Consider the following 24,157-nt stretch of genomic DNA (forward strand, 5'->3'; position numbering starts at 1 on the left):
CTCACACATCATACACTGGGAGTGTCATGCTGCCAGCTATGGCTGCAAGTTTGGTCGTACGTGTTATGTATATCGTTTATTGTTAAATTTGAATCAAAGTTCCTACGATTACTGTTGTTACATTGTATTTTATAGCTTTATTTTGGTGATTTCTAAAACATATGATTAAGCCATGTTTCTTGCAGAAGTGCGGAGTTGGCCTGATAACTTGAATCTAAATTGTCTTACGGTTGTTATTGTTTGTCTTGCATCACACTGGGATTTTTGCACACAGCGTTGTAATACGGTGGGTTTTTTTCTGGAAAATTTGCTGGTTTATCCCAGGATGTTTCTGTTGCACGTCGTCGCTTTAAGATGTTTCTCTGTTCATATTTTAGTTTGTTGCGGTTGCACCCGCCTCAAGAGCCGCATGGCTCACAGGGCTATACCTAAATAAATGAAACTTGAAACTTGAAGGCTGGGTGGGAGCTTATGCGTGGAAGCATGTAAGTACACTTCAGTAAAACAATCGATTTTGCTACACTGACCCCTGCTGCCCATCTCACGTGTGGCATCGAGTTATTCAGGAGAACAAAACAATGTCCACATCAGCGAACTGGCACAATGTAAGGATAGTCAACGAGTATTTATACTGCATATAATGAGCAAGACGCACAAGTCGATTAAATAGACGCATGCATCTTATTTGCCAACCTTCCCCTACCCCTGCAACAGAACGGGGTTGTTTCGGAGTCGTGTGGCACAGTGGCTAATTTGTTACACGGAGGGAAAAAAAACAAAACTCGTTTAGCCAGTTACCGAGCTCGTTTGCGAGGTAGATCCGTGGTCCACGAGCACATGCCAATAACATAAAAGTGACACTTGCGAATGAACAGGAAACATCGCAAGATAAAGTTCCGAAGAACATCGGTGAGCGCACTGCGCACGTGAGTCCGGTGTCCGGCGATCACCAATCGTCAGTGACATACTGAAACCGGCCCTCGGACACTCCTCACCAACCAGCAATCCTGCCGTGGCAGCATTACAGTAAGCACAACTTGGGAGTTGCTGGGTTTTGTTTGTTTGTTGTGTTCTTGTTTAGGGGGAAGAACAATACGCGAGGAATCTCCTGCGCATCGCTCAACCCGCGCGGTGAACATCAGTGGCGGCGAGTCGCTCTCCGAAGCGGTCCCGCCTCCCTTTGCCTCCCGATGCACCAACCCGCACGGTTCAGCACGGAGAATTACGGTCAAACAACCCACGTTTTCGAGAACACCGCGTGGGGGGATGGCCTCGATCTATCCATCCAGCAGTCAATTAACAAAGGGCTGTGTTCCATTGTAAACAATGCAACGCAGCGTACCTGGACTTGACCTTAAGCGGGGGGCATGTTCGTTAGCGTATCTGCTGCCTATTCCCCCCCCCCCAAAATGGGAAGTGGGTGCCCCGTGACATTGATAACGAAAGTGGCATCCACGCTAACCACGGTCGTTTTTTTTATTACGAGATCACCACGTGTTGGCAAATGGTCACGCCTTGTGATAAAACCATGCCTTTGGCTGTCTGTAACGTTTGAAACCATTCCCACCTCTTCCAAAATGTCATCGCGAGGGAAAGCGCTCCGCCACGTCACGGGCTTTTCAACCGAAACATTTTAACTGACGACTCGTGTTGTCACTCATTGTGTGGAAATGTATACAGATGGGGGTGTGCCGCTGCTCTTTTGTCGCCGGCGAATGGTGTGTTAACATGTATTTTATTTGGGTCGCTCCAATGCACAGTGGTGTACACGTCGTGCTAAACGGGCGTGCCTGCTCACGGTCACGCCTCTTTGTACTCTGTAAAAGGCTGTAGCCAAACTCGAGCGAGGTTTGTGTTGCGTTTGGGATCAAATGAAGAGTGGGATTTAGCGAGGCTCTACAGTAGCTTAGGGAGGCCTTCATCCAGCGGTATATTGACGAAAGGGCTGGCTGTGCACGTACGTGTACGTAGTGGCAAAATTCAATAATCGCGTAACTTATTTGAACGCATCTTATTCGCGGTGGTGCAGCGGTTGCCGTATTTCGTTATGAATCCGGCGAGCGGTGTTCGATTCTCGGCCACGGCTAACGTCAGTGGCGAGTGACATCTGAACCGGTTTTTCTTTTTCACCAGCCGGCACCAGCGAGCTTGGTGAACTTCGGAAAAAAAAAAACTATCTCACATCCAACCAACACGGCATAGGGAGGGGCCCGGATATACCTGAATTTACCTAGCACGTGGGTAGTATACAGTGATAATGTCTTCATCTGTGAGGTGTTAACGTGGGGAGCGGTTGTGTCTCGGTTAGCACGTTGGGAACACCAGTTCAATTCCCGCTCACGGCCAACACCAGTGACGATTATCTGGGCCTCCCCTAGGTCGACTCAGCCTCAAATGAGTAACTGGTGTGGTGTGTAACTTCGCCACTGGGGAGACAAAGGCGACCGGACGTGGTGCTGGCCACCCATCCAATCTTGTGTCGTTTCGGCCTTCATAGGTGCGCGCTAACAGCACCTGCCCCAAGTCTGTCCAGGCTATTCGGGGGATCTTTGTCTTTGTGTATGCCTCAGAGAGGCAATATTCATCTGTTTACTATAATGTCATTTTAACATCAGTGCTTCATAATAACTACATTTAAACTGCTCCGTGTGATGTTCGCTAAAGTGCACATGTGGGATCGTGCTGAATACCATTACATTTCACTTATCTCAGAACACTAACTTATCTTTGAAGGATCACGCTTGGAGCGGAGTAAAGTTTACTGAAGAATTCACGGGTAGATTTGTATACGGGGACAGCTGTAGACTCTACAGCTGTAGACTCTACAGCTGTACTTCTTCCGATGTACACGTTAAATCGCTTGATGTAACACATGGGTTTTGGCGATCATTGTGATTCACAATTGGAGTTTGGATTACATCGCATAAGTACAGGGTGATCCAAATGCATCGTGACCCTCCAATTAATTAACCCCTAACACATTTGTTCCTTTGCATATTAATTTCTGTTATTAACAAATAGTAAGTTGTCGATAACACTGTTGTACAGCCAAAATGCTTCCGAAATAAATGTAGTCCAACTTTACTAATTCTGGGTCACTGAGAATGAAAATGATGCTTAAAATTGTTGATTGACTCTAGTTTTCAAGATATGCTACTGGGTCAGTATATACGACCCTTGACTTGGGAATGGCGGAGGATACGCGAGTTATAAAGTGAATGGATCTCAATTTAAACAAAATATGACTAAAATACAACTTTGACTGGATCTATTAATACATCTATGACTTGGTTTGGACAGTACTTGTTTTTTGAGCAAACTAATTAGTGATGCAATCTGAACCTGGTATTGCATCATACATGATATGAATTACATCATGTTATTCCTAGAAGTCATGGATGATGCAATCATTACTAGGCTTGCCGTATTTTCCCGCATATAACCCGCGGGGTATACCACTTTTACAAACAAAACAAGACCCTGCGGGGTATATGGAGGTGCGGACTATCCCAAAAATATTTTACACGTGTGACATGTCACGACTCGTTTAATTTTTTCATGGTCGGACTATCCACTATACAACACTTACCTTTGACTAAAGCACTGCTGAATAAACCACTCACACTGAAATTGCACATGTTATCACGTCTTAAATGATTCGAATTGTTTGTACAATGAAACGACAATGTTTGAAGTGGGCACCCTTTGTTTACTGTAATACTTTCAGTGGTTGTAGGGGGGTGCAAAAGTTTCAGCTGAGGCTATGGATGCACAATGGGAAGGGCCTTAACAAGTGTCTACCAGACGCGGAATCATAATTGCCGAGTCCCTTAGGCCGCTGCTATTGGCTGAGCACTATACAGTCGCGACCATGAGCTTTGTTTCAAACTTCCAATGGCTTTGTTGCCAGGAGGCAATGGCGTTACCGTAGTGCCGTATTGCCTGCGCAGTGCACAATCTACCAGTGCTAAAACTGTACAGGGGTAATTACCGGTTCCATTAGCTGTAATATGATGAGGTCGAATGCTGGTAAGCCTAACAGTACGCTATCCTACTTATCTACCAGTTATGTGTTACTTATTTATTGGATATTTACTTTTGTTACTTATTTACAGATTTAAGTTAACTTGTTTCCGGTTAGTTTGTTTTCTTTGTGCACGTTAAGTTTTTAATGTTAACAATTGATAGTGGAATGTATTACAAATGTAAACTTTGTATTAATGATGGAATTAAGCTGCGGTAACGACGTTAAAGGTATGAATGCATGCGGGGTATATGGAGGTGCGGGCTATCTGAAATTTGTTTTACATAAAACGCTATTTTTGCGGGGTATATGCGTCTGCGGGTTATATGTGTGTGCGGGCTATATGCGGGAAAATTCGGTACATCCCTCTGCTGAACAAATTGCCCTATATCAGCTCTAGAAATCATACAGTGTCGTGCTCTCTTATTTGTCAGTGTTTGATTTTGCAAAGGGACACATTTCTGTTCAGCCAAAGTGAGCAGAGATGCCTCGTACTTGTGTGAACAAAGCAGATAAGTTCTGCTATGTTTGTGAAGTGACTTCTGCATAAAAAAGCGTAGTATAACCACTATGGTTAAAACAGCCTATCACCTTTATTTTGGCTGCAAAATTGGAGATCAGGACAAGATGTGGGCCCCACACATATGCTGCAACACTTGTGCAACAAATCTTCGCCAGTGGTTGAATAGGAAAAGGAAATCTATGCCTTTTGCAGTGCCAATGATTTGGAGAGGGCCAACAGATCATATCAGCAATTGTTCACCCTGCATGGTGCCTCCAGTTGGGAAAGGTGTGTCAAAGAAGAAAAAGTGGACTGTGCATTATCCAAAAATTCCATCAACTATACGCCCAGTACCCCACGGAGAAGGACTGCCCGTTCCTGATGCACCAGAATCATTCTCACTTGAGTCAGACGAGGAAGAAGAATAAACTTCTGGTCCTGAACCATCAAGGTCACATGACCCAGATTTTCTCCCATTCCTCCTCCTCTGAACCACACCTCATAACACAAGGTGAACTGAAAGACCTTGTCAGGGATTTGTAACTGTTGGGCTCCAGACTGCAGCAGTTGAATCTCCTGGCAGGTTATGTTAGGGTTTCCATGTTCCATGACCGTCAAAAGGATCTTGTCCCATTCTTCTTCATGGAAGGTGATCTTGTAGCCTGCAACAACATTGATGGTGTGATGGCAGCCCTCAACATCGTTCATGATCCAGATGAGTGGAGACTGTTCACTGGTTAATCGAAGATGAGTCTTAATGCTATTTTGCTACATAATGGCAATGTTTTGTCATCAATTCTAGTTGGTCATGCAGTCCATATGAAGGAAACCTTTGACAACATGAAACAACTTTTGAGGTGCATAAACTATGACCAACATCGGTAGCAACGTTGTGGCGATTTGAAGGTTGTTGCTCTCTTGCTTGGCCTGCAGACTGGATACACAAAGTGCTGCTGTTTTCTCTGCGAATGGGATAGTCGTGCAAGAGATTCTCACTACATCAAGATAGATTGGCCACTCCGACAGTCATTGGAGCCTGGGAGGAAAAGTGTTCAGCATCCACCACTTGTTGAATCCAGGAAGGTTTTGTTACCACCCTTACACATCAAGCTGGGTCTGATGGAGAACTTTGTCAAAGCCATGGACAAAACATAAGCAGCTTTCAAGTACCTCCGTTGAGAATTTCCAAGGTTAAATGAAGCTAAGATAAAGGAAGGTGTCTTTGTTGGTCCTAAGATTCGTGAACTTCTTCGAGATGATGCATTTGACAGTGCACTGCGTGGCAAGGAAAAGACGTCATGGAACGCCTTCCAGTTAGTGGCAACATTTTTTCTTGAAAACAAGGCAGACAACTACAGGGAGTTGGTGGAAAACCTCCACAAGGCATACAAAACAAGGCATACAAAAGCCTGGTTTCAACATGTCACTAAAGATACATTTTTTGCACTCTCATAGAGATTTTTTTCCCACCAAACTGCGGAGCAGCGAGCGACGAGCATGGCGAGCGATTTCACCAAAACATTGTGACAATGGAGAAACGCTCTCAGGGCAAATGGAGCCCATCAATGCTTGCAGACCATTGCTGGACAGTGACAAGAGATGCCCCATGTAATGAATACAAGAGACAGGCCAAGAAGCGCTGAGTAGACACTGAATGAGGACTAAACTATTTACTTATTTATACATAATAGTTTTTTGCCTTTTGTTTAATAATAAATTATATTTATATAACGCTTCTGCTGATTTTTTAAGCGTTACATTAACAGGACAGGTGACATGTTATCATGTAAAGCAACCATAAACACATGAAAAGACAGGTTTACAATTTATAAGTAAAACTCTATCTACACATAGACGTAAAATATAAAACTTCAATATCTTGGGAACAGTAGCCAATCAGTAGTTTTAAGTGTCATATTTGAATTCAACACATCAAAATCTATAATAAACAGCACATTTCATCTCTACAGCAGACGACGTCAAAAAAATTGTAGACCAGTGTATAATTAAATGGGTGTCACAATACATCTGGACCACCCGAATACAGTTTAATGGTGTCATATATCCTCCACCATAATAACAACATTAGGATGTTTAACAACACACTCATACATGGTGAAGAGGGGCCCAGGATCAGTTCAGACATCACTCAAAATAAACTGGTTATGTAGTAACGGCTCGATTACAATTTCCCCCACTTATCAAAGGAAAGACTGCGACAGTCTTGGCAACTTCTTAAAATGCAGTGTCGCTGACCGAACCTCCAAGTCGCTATAAACTAAACTAATTTTTTTAATTTTACCAGAAGGCCCACTGAGCTACGTAGTTGTTTTTCATAAGCGACCTGGCCACAAACGATAGCTCAACAAAGTGGCTTATCATGTGGAAGTTTACAGCAGCCAAATACTTCCAACGCATGTTTCTAAATGTGGAGGGGAAAAAACAAGAGGATCCGTAGAAAAATCCACACGACCACAGGAAGAACATATAAACTCCAAATATACAGGCGTCATGGTCGGGATCGAACCCACGTCCTCCTGCACATCAGGCGAGGGAGTTAACATCTCGCCACCACGGTGTCCCGAGATAGACCTTAAGTCGTACCAAAGCACGAAACATAGCAAACTGATGCTACTCTAGGTTCCTAAAAAAACAGGCGACATCATTTCACAAGACAAGTGACCAGGTATTAAAAATAGGAAACCGATACAGGATCCTTAATACAAACATAATCGCTCCTACACCTGCACAATTTCCTCATCCCAGGAATTCTCTAGATATGTCGCTTTGACTAAGTTTTGTTGAATTTTGATTTAAAGCTTTCGTGACTGCAGGGATTCATATTCTTGGTTCTTTCGATAAAGTCACGTAGAAGGGAAACAAAAAAATAAAAATATAAAACAATAAAATTCTCACGACGTTTCGACTGCAACACAAGCAATCATCATCAGGTGTGAAAACCACGATAAGAAAATTAGAAAAAGTGGCGGTTATTTTTAATATATTTTTATTATTTAATTGTTTCCCTTCTACGTGACTTTACCGAAAGAACCAATAATATAAGTTTTGTTGCTTTGAAACCCAAAAAGTCGCCAGATAAAGCAGCAAATAGCTTAGTTGGCAACTCTGTCCAGTTAGTGTAGCTTTATCTACAATGCTCCATTTCACAGCACATAGTTTGTGTACGATATTGATTTTGCCTTGAACAGGGTCCTCAAATGTATACCGAGTGCTCTTGCCGATAACAGCTACAGCAGCTGCGTTTAATAAGCCTGCCTGACTGCTGACGAGACGCAGACGGTTGAAATCGGTACAGAGTGTGTGTGTGTGCTTGAACAAATGTGACTGGATTAAGCGTGGTCTGGGAAGTCGAAAGACCGATGCAGGACTAAGACATTTTACTGCATGTGTGGGAGACACAAGACGGAGGTCTGCTTCTACAGATACAATCTGCTGTCTGATTGTAATAAGGTTGCCACCTCCGCAGACCAAATCGGGAAATATTTATCCACCAGATCTCGCTCCAAATAAATTATTGCCACCCAAACACAACAATACTGAACACATTCGTCAACAACATTGCCTTAAAATAAACAAATATGTGTAATGGGCGATGTTTAGGGCGATGGCCTTCCGTAAAATAAGAACACATACCAACTTCCCGACTGTCCGGGTAAAACCGGGACAGGTGACAATCATAGAGTACCACAACGATATACTGTACTGGTGGAATCCGATGAGCTATGAAGCTCTTTTTCACAGTATGGGCGGGTCAAGCAAGTTACAAGAACAAACAATATATAAAAAAATCGATAGTGCAAAATAGAGAAAATGGTAAGCAAGTCACTAAATGTAAAGAAATAAAACATTATATATTCTTAGCTCTTTCGGTAAAGTCACGTTGAAGGGAAACAATAAAATATAAAATATTTTTTCTTGTTTTATATATTATTATTTTATTGTTTCCCTTCAACGTGACTTTACCGAAAGAGCTAAGACTATGAATTGCTGCAGTCTCGAAAGTTTAAAAAAGATGAAGCATTATTTAATTATATAACTTCGATTGATCAAGATTGGACAAGGGATCACGTGACAACTAACTATACAAAACACAATAGGAGTGTAAAGTATAGGAAAGGTAAACAAATTACTTAAATTTGTTAAATGAACTTTATTGTGTTTTATCTTATCAGGTAAAGCCCACCGAGCCATATTCGCTTCTTTTTTCAGAAAGCTACCTGGCCATCACAAACGAAAGTAGCTCAACCAAGTGGTTAACAACGAAGGGCATCGCGATACAACAACACCATACCTATTCTAAGCTCTTTCGGTAAAGCCACGTTGAAGGGAAACAATAAAATATATATAAAACGTCGTGAGAATTATCATTATATATTTTATTATTTTATTGTTTCCTTTCAACGTGACTACCGAAAGAGCTAAGAATATGAATTGCTGCAGTCACGAAAGCTTTAAATAAAAAAAACACCATACCTGTCAACCCATACGGTTTACCCCGTATTCTTGTACAGGGAAATTTAATTTTCAGGTCCATACGGCGGACAGCCGTTTCAATACGGGCAAATAAATGTGTTGTCGTCTATTTGTGTTTGTCCCCTTGTGATGGGACTTTGTAGTTCATAGTTTCATTTGTATGGTATAGCCCTGTGAGCCATTCGGCTCTTGAATCGGGTGCAACCGCAACAGACAAAAACAAGAAAAAGGAAACATCTTAAAGTGACTTTGTGCATATGCAAACAGAAAATCCAGGAAAAAAACATCAACATATTCCTGAAATAGCACCGTACACCAACGCTGTGTGCAAAAATCCCAGTGGGATGCAAGTCAAACAACAACAAGAAAACTTAGATTAAGGCCATCAGTCTAACTCCGTACTACAATAAACAAAAACATGGCCAAACCAAAAAAACTTTTAGAAATCACCAAAATAAAAGCAATAAAATGCAATGTAACAGTGATCATAGGAACTGTGACCGAATTTTTTTTACAATAAACTAGGATGACCGTAGTGTTTCATACGGGCACGGGGTGACCAATGGGGCCTGAATTGGGCCGTAAATAACAACAAAACCACAAATAACCGCACAAACAAAGCTCGGGGTGTGGGTGACGCCGAAGGGGTTTTTTTTCTCCCGCTCACCACGTGGCAGGCGCTCGGACAGCCGCGAGCGTTGCGACGACGTCTCGCTGTGACGTCACCGCGACGTGGATGCGGTGACGTCACAGCGACGTCGTCGCGCGCAAACCCCGGAAGTGCCGCCGCCGCCGCCGTCGCTCACGCCTGTTGCCAGAGAGGGGACGCGGCGAGGTGAAGGGGGTTGTGGTGAGGTGGTGGTGTGTGTGGTGAGGTGGTGTGGTGAGGTGGTGTGGTGAGGTGGTGTGTGGTGTGGTGAGGTGGTGTGTGGTGAGGTGGTGTGTGGTGAGGTGGTGGTGTGTGGTGAGGTGGTGGTCTGTGTGGTGAGGTGGTGTGTGGTGTGGTGAGGTGGTGTGTGGTGTGGTGAGGTGGTGTGTGGTGAGGTGGTGTGTGGTGAGGTGGTGGTGTGTGGTGAGGTGGTGGTGTGTGTGGTGAGGTGGTGTGGTGAGGTGGTGTGTGGTGTGGTGAGGTGGTGTGTGGTGTGTGTGGTGAGGTGGTGTGTGGTGAGGTGGTGGTGTGTGTGGTGTGTGGTGAGGTGGTGGTGTGTGGTGAGTGTGGTGAGGTGGTGGTGTGTGTGGTGAGGTTGTGGTGAGGTGGTGGTGTGTGTGGTGAGGTGGTGGTGAGGTGGTGGTGTGTGTGGTGAGGTGGTATGTGTGTGGTGAGGTGGTGGTGAGGTGGTGGTGTGTGTGTGGTGAGGTTGTGGTGAGGTGGTGGTGTGTGTGGTGATGTGGTGTGAGGTGGTGGTGTGTGTGTGTGGTGAGGTGGTGTGTGGTGAGGTGGTGTGTGGTGAGGTGGTGAGGTGGTGTGTGGTGTGTGTGGTGAGGTGGTGTGTGGTGAGGTGGTGTGTGGTGAGGTGGTGTGTGGTGAGGTGGTGGTGTGTGTGGTGAGGTGGTGTGTGGTGAGGTGGTGTGTGGTGAGGTGGTGGTGTGGTGAGGTGGTGTGGTGTGAGGATGTGGTGTGAGGTGGTGTGTGGTGAGGTGGTGTGTGGTGAGGTGGTGTGTGGTGAGGTGGTGTGTGGTGAAGTGGTGTGTGGTGAGGTGATGTTGGTGGTGAGAGGTAGTTTTAGGTGGTGGTGAGGGGTAGTTTTACGTGGTGGTGGTGGTGAGGGGTAGTTTTAGGTAGTGGTGAGGGGTAGTTTTAGGTGGTGGTGAGGGGTAGTTTTAGGTGGTGGTGAGGGGTAGTTTTAGGTGGTGGTGAGGGGTAGTTTTAGGTGGTGGTGGTGGTGAGGGGTAGTTTTAGGTGGTGGTGGTGAGGGGTAGTTTTAGGTGGTGGTGAGGGGTAGTTTTACGTGGTGGTGAGGGGTAGTTTTAGGTGGTGGTGAGGGGTAGTTTTAGGTGGTGGTGGTGGTGAGGGGTAGTTTTAGGTGGTGGTGGTGAGGGGTAGTTTTAGGTGGTGGTGAGGGGTAGTTTTACGTGGTGGTGAGGGGTAGTTTTAGGTGGTGGTGAGGGGTAGTTTTAGGTGGTGAGGGGTAGTTTTAGGTGGTGGTGAGGGGTGGTGTTAGGTGGTGGTGAGGGGTGGTGTTAGGTGGTGGTGAGGGGTAGTTTTAGGTGGTGGTGAGGGGTAGTTTTAGGTGGTGGTGAGGGGTAGTTTTACGTGGTGGTGGTGGTGAGGGGTAGTTTTAGGTGGTGGTGAGGGGTAGTTTTAGGTGGTGGTGTGGGGTAGTTTTACGTGGTGGTGAGGGGTAGATTTAGGTGGTGGTGAGGGGTAGTTTTAGGTGGTGGTGAGGGGTAGTTTTACGTGGTGGTGGTGAGGGGTAGTTTTAGGTGGTGGTGAGGGGTAGTGTTAGGTGGTGGTGAGGGGTAGTTTTAGGTGGTGGTGGTGAGGGGTAGTTTTAGGTGGTGGTGGTGAGGGGTAGTTTTAGGTGGTGGTGAGGGGTAGTTTTAGGTGGTGGTGGTGAGGGGTAGTTTTAGGTGGTGGTGAGGGGTAGTTTTACGTGGTGGTGTGGGGTAGTTTTACGTGGTGGTGAGGGGTAGATTTAGGTGGTGGTGAGGGGTAGTTTTAGGTGGTGGTGAGGGGTAGTTTTACGTGGTGGTGGTGAGGGGTAGTTTTAGGTGGTGGTGGTGAGGGGTAGTTTTAGGTGGTGGTGGTGAGGGGTAGTTTTAGGTGGTGGTGGTGGTGAGGGATAGTTTTAGGTGGTGGTGAGGGGTAGTTTTACGTGGTGGTGGTGGTGAGGGGTAGTTTTAGGTGGTGGTGAGGGGTAGTTTTAGGTGGTGGTGAGGGGTAGTTTTAGGTGGTGGTGAGGGGTAATTTTACGTGGTGGTGGTGGTAAGGGGTAGTTTTACGTGGTGGTGGTGAGGGGTAGTTTTAGGTGGTGGTGAGGGGTAGTTTTAGGTGGTGGTGGTGAGGGGTAGTTTTAGGTGGTGGTGAGGGGTGGTGTTAGGTGGTGGTGAGGGGTAGTTTTACGTGGTGGTGGTGGTGGTGAGGGGTAGTTTTAGGTAGTGGTGAGGGGTAGTTTTAGGTGGTGGTGAGGGGTAGTTTTAGGTGGTGGTGGTGGTGGTGGTGAGGGGTAGTTTTAGGTGGTTGTGAGGGGTAGTTTTAGGTGGTGAGGGGTAGTTTTAGGTGGTGGTGTGGGGTAGTTTTACGTGGTGGTGAGGGGTAGATTTAGGTGGTGGTGGGGGGTAGTTTTAGGTGGTGGTGAGGGGTAGTTTTACGTGGTGGTGAGGGGTAGATTTAGGTGGTGGTGGGGGGTAGTTTTAGGTGGTGGTGGTGTGGGGTAGTTTTACGTGGTGGTGAGGGGTAGATTTAGGTGGTGGTGGGGGGTAGTTTTAGGTGGTGGTGAGGGGTAGTTTTACGTGGTGGTGGTGGTGGTAAGGGGTAGTTTTACGTGGTGGTGGTGAGGGGTAGTTTTAGGTGGTGGTGAGGGGTAGTTTTACGTGGTGGTGAGGGGTAGTTTTACGTGGTGGTGGTGGTGAGGGGTAGTTTTAGGTGGTGGTGAGGGGTAGTTTTACGTGGTGGTGAGGAGTAGTTTTACTTGGTGGTGGTGGTGGTGGTGAGGGGTAGTTTTAGGTGGTGGTGGTGGTGAGGGGTAGTCTTAGGTGGTGGTGAGGGTTAGTTTTAGGTGGTGGTGAGGGGTAGTTTTAGGTGGTGGTGAGGGGTAGTTTTAGGTGGTGGTGAGGGGTGGTGTTAGGTGGTGGTGAGGGGTAGTTTTACGTGGTGGTGGTGGTGAGGGGTAGTTTTAGGTGGTGGTGAGGGGTAGTTTTAGGTGGTGAGGGGTAGTTTTAGATGGTGGTGTGGGGTAGTTTTACGTGGTGGTGGTGGTGGTGGTGAGGGGTAGTTTTAGGTGGTGGTGAGGGTTAGTTTTAGGTGGTGGTGAGGGGTAGTTTTAGGTGGTGGTGAAGGGTAGTTTTAGGTGGTGGTGAGGAGTAGTTTTAGGTGGTGGTGACGGGTAGTTTTAGGTGGTGGTGAGGGGTAGTTTTAGGTGGTGGTGAAGGGTAGTTTTACGTGGTGGTAAGGGGTAGTTTTAGGTGGTGGTGAGGGGTAGTTTTAGGTGGTGGTGAGGGGTAGTTTTACGTGGTGGTGGTGGTGGTGAGGGGTAGTTTTACGTGGTGGTGAGGGGTAGTTTTACGTGGTGGTGGTGGTGGTGGTGAGGGGTAGTTTTAGGTGGTGGTGAGGGGTAGTGTTAGGTGGTGGTGAGGGGTAGTGTTAGGTGGTGGTGAGGGGTAGTTTTACGTGGTGGTGGTGGTGGTGGTGAGGGGTAGTGTTAGGTGGTGGTGAGGGGTAGTTTTACGTGGTGGTGGTGAGGGATAGTGTTAGGTGGTGGTGAGGGGTAGTTTGGCGTGGTGTGGAACAACGTGGCATGGTGTGGAACAACGTGGCGTGGTGAGGGGTAGCGAGTGAGGGGTGAGCGTGGTGTGCTGAAGCGTGTCTTCCTACCTCCATGGCATACCGTGTCAACCCATACGGTTTACCCGTATTTCTTGTACAGGGAAATTGAGTTTTCAGGTCCATACGGCATACAGCCGTTTTAATACGGGCAAAAAAAAAAAACCCGGTCTATTTATTTGTGTTTCTCCCTTGTAATGGAATTTTGTAGGATGAACGTTGAGATTTATAATGGCACGGGGTGATCAATAAGGTTTGAATTGGTCTGTAATAAGGTAGGGCACTGATACGGCGTTGACAGGTGTGCCATGGGTGAGGAGGGCTTTAACGCGGAAATGGTATAGACGCCGCACATGCCGGGTTGACCAAGCCTCCGGATCCATGCTAGAATGGACTGTTCAGACATCCCAAGAGTCACCAGAATGTTGCTGCTCATTGTTAGGAGTCTCCCACACGATCCTGGAGTCTCCAGCTCGAAGTTGGCTTCCCGCGAATAAATTGGAGTCTGCAGTTCAATTTCTAGTTGATTCAGCTCATGATCAAGAGTCACAGCTCATGGAAAGAATACAGAGTTTGGACTACAGCCGCACTTAAAAAAAAAAGCCGACAGTTTCACAGTTCAAGTGTTCGCGTCTCCAAGTCTCGGCTTGGCAACGACACCGATGATTGGAGGGGCTAAGCCGGTTTGTCACCTCCTCAGTCGTGGTTTGGAGAAATCCAGCATTGGTCGTGGCCGGTGTCGCTCAAGCTGTGACCTTTTTTTCGCGCTTATCATTTGGGATTCGTGGCCCAATAATAATGTAAGTTAGAACCGGTTAAAGTCAATCGCGACCATTATTCACCTGCGACTACTTGGCAATAGCATGCACACGCTTCTTTGCTGGACAACATTTTCCCGCACTCCTGTCTGCGTAACTATTGAGATTATAACGGAGGAAAAAATGGACGCGCAATTGATCGTTGCTGCTCGGCATTGTTCAATAGAGGTCTTCTCAACACTTTTGAGGGCTTCGATCACCAGGCGGTCGTGGTAACGTTAAGTGGACCCATCTGCTGCGGCGGTGCGTGTGAAGTGGGTTGTTTGCCTGCAGATTGGTAAGGGTGTTGCAAATACAGAACACCCGAAGGGCCTCGTATCCGTGTACTTCTGCCACCGAATTGCTTTTCTTAAGTGCAGACGATCCTTTCTATTCGGCTCATTCGGGAGCGTTGCATTTTGCGCTCTGCCGAGTTTGCGTGTAAGGACTGTGGTTTTTTGCTGTTGTTTATAAAGCACACATTTCGATAGACTGGCACCTGCCAGTGAAGGATTATCACCGTCCGGGTGCTTTGTTAAATTTGAAGACCCTTTAACTTGACTGCTTATCTTAGTCATACAGTGGTGTGTGTGTGTGTCTTTAAATGCTGTAAGGTTATTTAAGCATGGTTATTTATGCATTGGTACGCCTTGTTTAACAAACTTTCTCTGCTGTTTCTCTACAGAATGACCAAACACGTGGACAGACGCCCCCTATGACAGCAGGCCGTTTTGCACTGCCGATGGTGGTGTGATGCCCCACAGCTGTGCGTTTGCACTGAGCGTACACTGCATACCGCGAGCGTGCCACCAAGCCTAGTGGAGGAAACCGGACAGACTCTAGGTTGCATTCATTGATGGCGGTCTTCGGGCGACGCCGTTCTGCTCGGTACGTGGCGCTGCTGTGCTCGGCGGGCGCCCTGTTTGTGTTCTACCTCCTCGCGTCAGGCCACGGGGGGAAAACGGATGCCGGGGAGGGCAGAGCGCGCGAGGAACGAGGAGTGGTTTTGCCCGTGGAGGTTCAGAATCAAATCCAAAAGCAGGATGAGGTCGCGAACCCGGAGGCGGACTATGAGTTGCTGAAGAGACCAGTGTACGAGAAGCCACCACTGGACTCGAATGCCCTGGGGGAGATGGGGAAAGCCGTCCGCCTGAACTTGGAGGGCGAGGAGAAGCGCAAGGAGGAGGAGAGCATCAACAAGCATCAGATTAACATCTACGTGAGCGACCGCATCTCGCTGCACCGCCAGCTGCCCGAGAAGTGGAACCCGCTGTAAGTGTGGTGGTGTGCGTGTGACGGCCGCGAGTTTTCATTCATCGCATGGGGCATACTTCACGTGTGTGCATTCGGGATTGTATTTTTTTGCATTGTTGATATACTTATTTACAGGCCTGTCATGATTCATTCATTACAATTGATTGTATATGCTTGTACTGAATCGTGCAAGAATATACTACTTTAGGTGGATCAATGGTCAGACTACTCAGCTGGTTTTCCACTGATGTCCTGAGTAACAACCTGTGATTTAACCAGGTTCTCAAGTGTAGTGAGTTGATGGGCAGAGCCCTTTTACAAATGACTGCGCTGTGAAGGAAGAATCTTGGTTTGACTGCCGTGTGGCAATCATTTCTCTGCAGAAAGGTGTGGGAAAAGTGCAGTGTTGACGAAAGAGGTAAAGTTAAGAATTATCGCAAGTATTTTTGTGATATCCCCTTATGCATCCTATTCACTAAAATGGGTCGATGTACTGTTCTAGGAGAGTTCTATACTGATAACTTCAACTTATGACATGATATCTATAGTACAATAAGTACAATTTTTTTTAGAAAACTAAAATACGTATGTAAATTTAATGCAAATACACTTATGTTAATGGATGATAAGAAAGACCCTTAACAGTGACAGTTGGTCAACTCAATGTGGCTTGTGTGAATCGTTACAAGCCTTCTGGTTTGCCTGTGTAATGCATGCAAAATTATGATTCACACTTTTAAGCAGGACACCACTTAAGTAAAATTATGTGATGAATGCATAACTGTAATTTTTTTATTGCAAGTTGGATGCTAAATATATTTCAAATGCATATATTTGTATGTTTTTAAAAGGCCGAGGTCGTATGCATATAGTTCCCCCTTTTTATGAAAATTATGTGGTATGTCAGCATTTCTATCTTAAAGGAGATTTTGGATAGCATCTTATAGTATACAACTTGCTACAGAATTGATATTAATGTAATTCTCACAATTGACATGCTTGTATTTACTTACATTGTGTGCTTAACTGACCTTCTGCTAGATATGTGTACACAAACCTATGACATCCTTGAAAATGCTTGACATCCTGGTTGCATCTTAATCCTCTCATCCTATCTTAATGCGGGCGACAAGTCTGAACTCCGTTTATATTCCATATTAAGTGTGCGCCTCCTAAACTTTTCACATTATGCATGCATAGAGCATTGGATTTCTAAGACTCATAATTTTTTTAGTTCTCAACCATGCAGGACCTACCTACACCCATGCAACATCTTCCACATCTGCCATTTACTTTCTGAATATGCTGCTGAGATGCTCATTCGTATCTTCATATCTCCACAAGACAACTGCGACTTTTTCCTCTAGCTCTTCTCAATTCTTTCACCTCAAAACACCAAATAGTCCAGAAAACCACTGCCAGACTTTCTAATCTTGTAAGAATAAAAAAAATCCTCAAACATCTCCTATTCTTCTGCAACCAATACACATGCACGTTTCACGCCCTCCCCCCCCCCTTAAAAAAATGTAAGACTTGATACGGTTTTGCATTAGTAAAATAAAAAATCGTCTGCGCCAAGAGTTACTGGAATAGTAGTCAGTATTTTGCTTTGATTGTCCTGAAAAATGGGCCACCGTTCTCAAGCAAGTGGAATGTTCTGTCCCGTATACCACTGCAGGTGCAGAGAAAAGAAGTACAACTACCGGCAGCTGCCCACGACCTCGGTGGTGATCGCCTTTTACAATGAGGCGTGGTCAACACTGCTGCGAACCGTGCACAGCGTTCTGGAGACCTCCCCAGACGCGCTGCTCAATGAGATCATCTTGGTGGATGACTACAGCGATCGCGGTGAGCTAGTTACTTACGAGAACCCATGATGGCTGTGCGTTTTATAAAGACATCGAAAATGTCGCCAACCTTATCAGATCTCAGGAGCTAAGCAGGAGTTAACCTGGATAGTGCCTGGATAGGCGACCACCGTGCTGCGAGGCTGTGTTGTTGGCAGCAGAGGGCTGTGCACAGAAGAATCAAGTGTTGTATTGTACTTCTATGGTTCCAGGTTTATGCTTCCCAGCTTTACCAACCCTTACTATCCTGCACGGTGAAGTATGGTGAAATAACCCACGTGACTTACACGTTGTGGGGAAGCTGTCGTCCAGCAGTGGATTGATAAAGCTCTGTACATGTTGACTGTGGGACAATGCATGTACACGTTTCTATTGCAGTCTGAGACAACCCGTTGGTATTACAAGGTAGCTTAATTTAGAAAATAGGATTGTTGATGTCGACGTCATTACGGAGCGTGCTGACATCACAACGTAGCCAGGTTGGCATTCATAAAAGTGGATTGCACAATGCTGATAAAAACTTTAAACAGGTTCATGTCTGCTTTGCAAACCAGTACTGCCAGGCTACTTGGTCGCGCACAAAACAGTGTAGGGTTTTTTTTTTGTTTCAGAGATTTTACTTAATGGTTGTGAATGACAAAGACAACAACAGAAATACAACCGGGACTGGGTGTGGACGTTTTACGGTGGCGTTGCGATCGTGCCATCGTTGTGCGAGGTGTTCACGCCGCACCTCCGCCCCACCGTTGGCTGTGTTCGCGCAGAGCATCTGCGCGATCGCTTGGAGCAGTACATCGCCACGCTGCGCAAGGTGCGGCTCGTGCGAGCGCGCAAGCGGGAGGGGCTGGTGCGGGCGCGCCTGCTGGGCGCCGGCGTGGCCACGGGCGACGTGCTCACCTTCCTCGACTGCCACTGCGAATGCCACGTTGGCTGGCTGGAGCCCCTGCTGGAGAGGTGCGCGTACTGCTGGTCCCATGAGCCCCAGACCGGATGCCGGATACAGTGTTTCATTTTAGATTTGAAGTTTTCGTGACTGCAGCAATCCATACTCTTTGGTTCTTTCGGTAAAGTCACGTGGGTGTAAAATAAAATAAATTAAATCACGACGTTTCGGGCGCAACACAAGTGCCCGTCATCAGGTGGAAGCAACCGCAGCAATAAAAGGAGGCTGAATTTTTATTTAAAGCTTTCGTAACTGCAGTAATTCATATTCTTAGCTCTTTCGGTAAAGTCACGTTGAAGGGAAACAATAAAATAATAATAATAAATAATATAATATACATAATAAAAATATATTTTATTGTTTCCCTTCAACGTGACTTTACCGAAAGAGCTAAGAATATAAAAAGGAGGCTGCTTGTGACAGGCAGCCTCCTTTTGCCCACTTTAGCAATTTGTTTATTGCTGCGGGTGCTTCCACCTGATGACGGGCACTTGTGTTGCACCCGAAACGTCGTGATTTAATTTATTTAATTTTACACCCACGTGACTTTACCGAAAGAACCAAAGAGTGTAGGGGTTTCATTTTGCCTGTACCGCATAGCTTTCACGGTTCCAGTTTCGTTGTGTGGCCAATAACAGCGAATTTTGTGCTAACTGCATGAAATGAGTGGGTTAACAAATAGTGTATTACATTAGCCCTGTAAATACGTTGGTATGACTAAAGTTTTTTTTTCTCTGCGTTGCCTGGTGTTTGCTCAGCAAAAGCCACTTGGTCCTCTCACTTCCGATGCATGTTTCTCACTTATAAAGTACTTTAATTGTTTCTAGTAAGTAGTTTATTCTGTTGCTCTATAAACCCTGAGGGCTGATTCAGAAATAGACGTTGCAGTTAAAGTTAACACTCATTAGATAACACTTTAACTTTATTAGGAGCATGCCTTATGACGAATGTTGACATTGAAATGATTGTCCATAGATGCAAGTGACCAACAATCTAAATATATTGGTATCTACTCCTGCGTTTTCTTTCTCTGCTGTGCAGGTATCTGAGCAGACAATGTTTCAAATAAGTATGCTTAACGGGCATTTTTTAATTTCTGCGCCCACAGTGGTGTTGTACCCCGTGACATGACAGATTCCGACTTTGCCTGATGTTGCCGCGACGCAGGATAGCCGAGGAGGAGTCGGCTGTGGTGTGCCCGGTGATCGACGTCATCGAGTGGAACACATTCGAGTACATGGGAAATGCGGGCGAGCCGCAGATTGGTGGCTTCGACTGGCGCCTCGTGTTCACGTGGCACACGGTGCCGGGACACGAGCAGAAACGGCGCAAATCGCCCATCGATGTCATACGGTATGGCGCAAGCTGCCCTGTCGCTAAGCCGGATGTAAACAATGCTGTCCCGAGTCTCTTGAGGTTAATCTTGAAACGTATGCAAACTTTACTGTTTAAGTTTACTGAGCAGTATAAATAAGTATTTCCTCAGCATGATAAAATAATGACAATCAATTGCTCAGAAAAGCCTCACTGAGTCTCAGTGCTATTTTGTCTCGTGCGCCACCCTGCATTGGGATGTTTAACGTGGGAGAAAACTCACACTTACAAGAGGGGTGATAATCAACACTGCCATCTCCTGGCCACACCTCACATCCACAATACAGTAATGAGTTAAATGTCTTCCCTGGCAGTATAACTATACTGTATATATAATTGTATAGCCTGAAGTCCACCAAGACAGTAAAAAGTATGATTCTGAGTCTGAAAATAATTCCAGAATCTAATGTGCTGTTTTTGTTTATTATTGAGATTTGCCTTACTGGAAGTATCGGCAAAAAGGGAATAGCGAGGAATTTTAAAACAAAATTTCTCTTGAAATATCTGTGAAATGGAAGCGATGCACTTGCGGAGGACTGGATCTTGTAAACACTACGTTTCAAAATAATTGTAAGTTTTTATATAATTTTTTGAGTAACTGATGTTTGCTCAGTGTCGTAATTTGTAACAAAAGCCATCGAATCTCTCCATATGTTTTCTGATGCAGCTCCCCGACGATGGCGGGCGGGCTGTTTGCTGTGAGCAAGAAATATTTTGATTACCTGGGAACATACGATACTGGAATGGAAGTCTGGGGTGGAGAGAACTTGGAGTTTTCATTCCGGGTAAAACATGCACGGGCCGTTCATCTTCCTGTCTTTCATTTAATCAATTGCGCATGCAGTCGTGAACGCGTGTCAATGCCTGGCCCTTTATCGAACCACTCCTGGATGAGGGCCTCCCCCATGCCCTGCGGGTCATAGGGGCTGCTTGACCATACCTCGCCATGCTGCTTTTTTTTTAAATCTGCAGATCTGGCAGTGCGGTGGCACCCTGGAGGTCCACCCCTGCTCGCATGTGGGACACGTATTCCCCAAGCAGGCGCCCTACTCACGCAGCAAAGCGCTGGCCAACAGTGTACGTGCCGCTGAGGTCTGGATGGATGGCTACAAGGAGTTGTACTACCACAGAAACCCACATGCTAGAATGGTAACGTGCCAAATGCAATCATGTTTGTGTGTGTTTTTTTTTTTAAATACGAGACGCATTGTGTAGTGGGATTACTTGATCACCTTTTAATTTAATTTGAATGGCGGTATCCAACGTATGAATCAGCACACTGCTTCGACTTGGTGATTTGTGCCTACGTAAAAGGTGCTCATTCTGCAGAGGTTCGTAAAGCCTAACATAGCTTAATAATTAAGTTTAGCACTCTGTGCCTCAGGTTGCACGTAAAGCTGAAGAAAAGCTCCTCTGTCCATAATAAGAGGTTTTTGGGTGAGATCGCGTAAATATATAAATGTGTCGTTAAAACCCGCCACCACCCGACACAGCCAACTAGTAAGGGTTGTCACGTAAACAGAACGTGGCCAATTCGTCACTAGTACAGCACTACGTGTAGTGTATAGTGTAGTGTATAGTAGTGTAGTGTATAGTAGTGTATAGTGTAGTGTACTAGTACAGCACACCGGTGTGTTGGAAAGCCAAGCCACAACATTTACAAACTGAGTACGTTTCGCCAGTAATTACAACTAGCTTCATCAGGCGACAGCCAGATTTGTGAATAAGTCTTAACGACACATTTATATATTTACGCGATCTAACCCAAAAACCTCTATTATGGATGATATTGGTCGCGAAAGCCTACGTGTTAAAGCTCCTCTGTGTTATTCGGGTGGAAGGAAATAAAACAACCAACACGCCATTCATTTGCATTACTACAATCAGTTGTGTTAGATAATATCTTGTTCGAGCTACTTTAGATAAGGTTCGAAATAACCTTAAATCCTACCATCTGCATAGCGATGCACTTGTCCATGGCCTCCTGTTGCCTCACAGTTTGTCTTTGCCATTGACAGGAGCCATTTGGCGATGTGACAGAACGGAGGAACCTGCGGGAGCGGCTGCAGTGCAAAACTTTCAAGTGGTTCCTGGAGAACGTCTACCCTGACATTCACGTGCCAGAGGACCGGCCAGGGAAATTTGGCATGGTAGGGCGAACTTTAATTTTCCAAGTTATTGTTGTGAAATGCCTTAATGTATCATAAAGTAATGTTCTCACTTGTATGAAAGCTTAGTAACCCAGCAAAATTATTGGTTTTTTTACTTTCACCAGCTGAAAAACCGGGGTCTGAGCAACTATTGCTTTGACTACAACCCTCCAGATGAGAATCAGGTGACGGGACAAAGGATCATCTTATACGGATGTCATGGCATGGGCCAAAACCAGGCAAGTTTATTATTTGATCTGTTATTCTCTGCAGCTTTTCAAAAGACAGAATAACTCTTTACACAGCATGAGATACATGTTTTTTAAGGGCTTGCGCTGTACATTTATAAGTGAGCTGCTGTCTCTGTTTCTGGTGTATAGTTTTTCGAATACACGTCTGAGCAAGAGATCCGGTACAACACACGGCAGCCTGAAGCATGTGCAGCCGTTGACAACGGAATGGACTACCTTACCATGTATTATTGTCACTCCAAGAACAGTCCTGTTACAGAAAACCAGAAGTTTGACTTCAGGGAGGTAAGATCATCTGTGTTGTAAAGCTTTAATTATGTGTATTATACTTGGCTGGGGTGCTAGTATTGTTTAAAAGTTGTATTGCTGGCATTATGCACATTATAAATAGATTATTTACTATTATTTACTTTCAGTTAACCTAATGGACTGTAATATATTGAAAAGGTTTGAGCAGAAAAAAAAATACTTGACGATGTGCATTTTTTTCATATTTGTCTTTTTTGGATCAGGATGGCTCCATCTTTCACATATTGACCCAGAAGTGCCTGGAGGCAGTGGAACAGCCCAACTCTGGACCCTTGCCGCTGTTGCGGACCTGTGACGGCAACACCCGCCAGCGCTGGCTCTTCAAGGAGAGGGCCTAGAGCGTTGTGATGCACTCTCAATAATGTCCTCATTAGTGCTGTTTTAATTCTATGCAAGGCTCCCGGCACTTAAGCTGTCTAAAACACAGTCGTTAACTGTAATATTATCCGGACCAAAGAACGTAGCGGTAGTGGTACATAAGCTGTGACTGTGGTAACACTTTTGATGATTTTTGGGAACTGGTTTGTGGAAATATTTGATGGGCTGAGACAATCATACTTGTATATACCCGTATTGTTAATGTCACGCCAAAAATGTGGATCCAAGGCATATGGTTCTAAAAGACGTTTTACATTCATAACCAAATTGATAGTCCTACCCTAAAAAATCCTGGCAGTAATTGGATGTCCGGTTTAATCAGCCACTGCCTACCTAGCATAATAAAACCATATTACCTCTTTGCATGGCAGCATATTGCTGCAGAAACCAAGTTGCGGGATTAGGATGGAACCATAAAGTTCTAGCAAGATGTCCAAAATGTGTTTCTACAGTGTAAAGGGCTTTGGTGGGGTTGTGAAAGTCAGGAGTGGAGATGCTCTGTCAGTGTAAGAAGTGGTTGTAATTTGGAACGAGCACATTATTCTGCAAGTTATTTTCAGCAGGGTGGCAAACGAAAAGACAAAAATTAACTATTTACACTTCGATTTAAAGTTTTCGTGACTTCAGGGATTCATATTCTTGGTTCTTTCGGTAAAGTCCACGTATAAGGGAACCAATAAAATAAAAAAATATAAAACAATAAAATTATCACGACGTTTTGACTGCAACACAATCAATCATCATGAGGTATTGCAGTCGAAACGTTGTGAGAATTTTATTGTTTTATATTTGTATTATTTTATTGTTTCCCTTCTACGTGACTTTACCAAAAGAACCAAGAAAATGAATCCCTGCAGTCACGAAAGCTTTAAGTCAAAATTTATTTCTTCTTCGTGATGGGATCGTATGCTTGCCTACATGTTTTCGCGACTTAGGTAGTGTATGTGCATCTGGAATGCCCTTGGAACATAGTCTGTTGAGTGTCGGAGGTTATAAAGCCTGAGACACCTTGTTACGTGACATAACCACTCAAGTGACGCAAGAGATGCAGAATGTTTACACTTTTGACAAAACAGATTGTGAAGTGACTGTTGACATTTTCGGCTGCACTATCAGACACAATTGTCAAGTGTGCATGAAATAAGGTGGAAAGATGTTTAAACTTGAATAATGCTCTGTTTTATAACATTGTTGACATGGGTTTGACTATTTTTGGATTCTGTCGGGTTTAATAAAAACATTGCACACTCCAGGGATGTATATAGGATGTGCTAAACCCACATTTTTATTGCGGCCTGCCACTGAAAATATTCCTCATGGATCAATGATCAGGTGTGGTCTGTATTATGGC

General features: G+C 45.1%; 1 protein-coding gene across 5 annotated transcripts; it reads left to right on the forward strand.

The window, feature by feature from the left end:
- The first annotated feature begins 809 nt into the window (after positions 1 to 809).
- GALNT15 (polypeptide N-acetylgalactosaminyltransferase 15) lies at positions 810 to 24,056 on the forward strand. 5 transcript variants are annotated; one of them, XM_076069492.1, is made up of 11 exons: positions 810 to 1,026; positions 14,986 to 15,572; positions 17,233 to 17,402; positions 18,166 to 18,355; positions 19,512 to 19,697; positions 20,386 to 20,503; positions 20,691 to 20,867; positions 21,737 to 21,868; positions 21,994 to 22,107; positions 22,249 to 22,404; positions 22,632 to 24,056. In XM_076069492.1, exons 2-11 carry the CDS (start codon positions 15,157 to 15,159, stop codon positions 22,764 to 22,766), a joined length of 1,794 nt encoding a protein of 597 aa, XP_075925607.1. In that variant the 5' UTR covers positions 810 to 1,026; positions 14,986 to 15,156; the 3' UTR covers positions 22,767 to 24,056. The 5 variants fall into 5 exon arrangements, with proteins under 5 accessions (XP_075925607.1, XP_032820332.1, XP_032820341.1 ...); XM_032964441.2 differs by lacking the exon at positions 810 to 1,026 and adding an exon at positions 9,750 to 9,855; XM_032964450.2 differs by lacking the exon at positions 810 to 1,026 and adding an exon at positions 9,774 to 9,870.
- Positions 24,057 to 24,157: the final 101 nt, after the last annotated feature.

Source organism: Petromyzon marinus, chromosome 2 (genome assembly GCF_048934315.1).
Source record: "Petromyzon marinus isolate PM22_M1 ecotype Great Lakes invasive population chromosome 2, UKy_Petmar_22M1.pri1.0, whole genome shotgun sequence".
Taxonomy (NCBI): domain Eukaryota; kingdom Metazoa; phylum Chordata; class Hyperoartia; order Petromyzontiformes; family Petromyzontidae; genus Petromyzon; species Petromyzon marinus.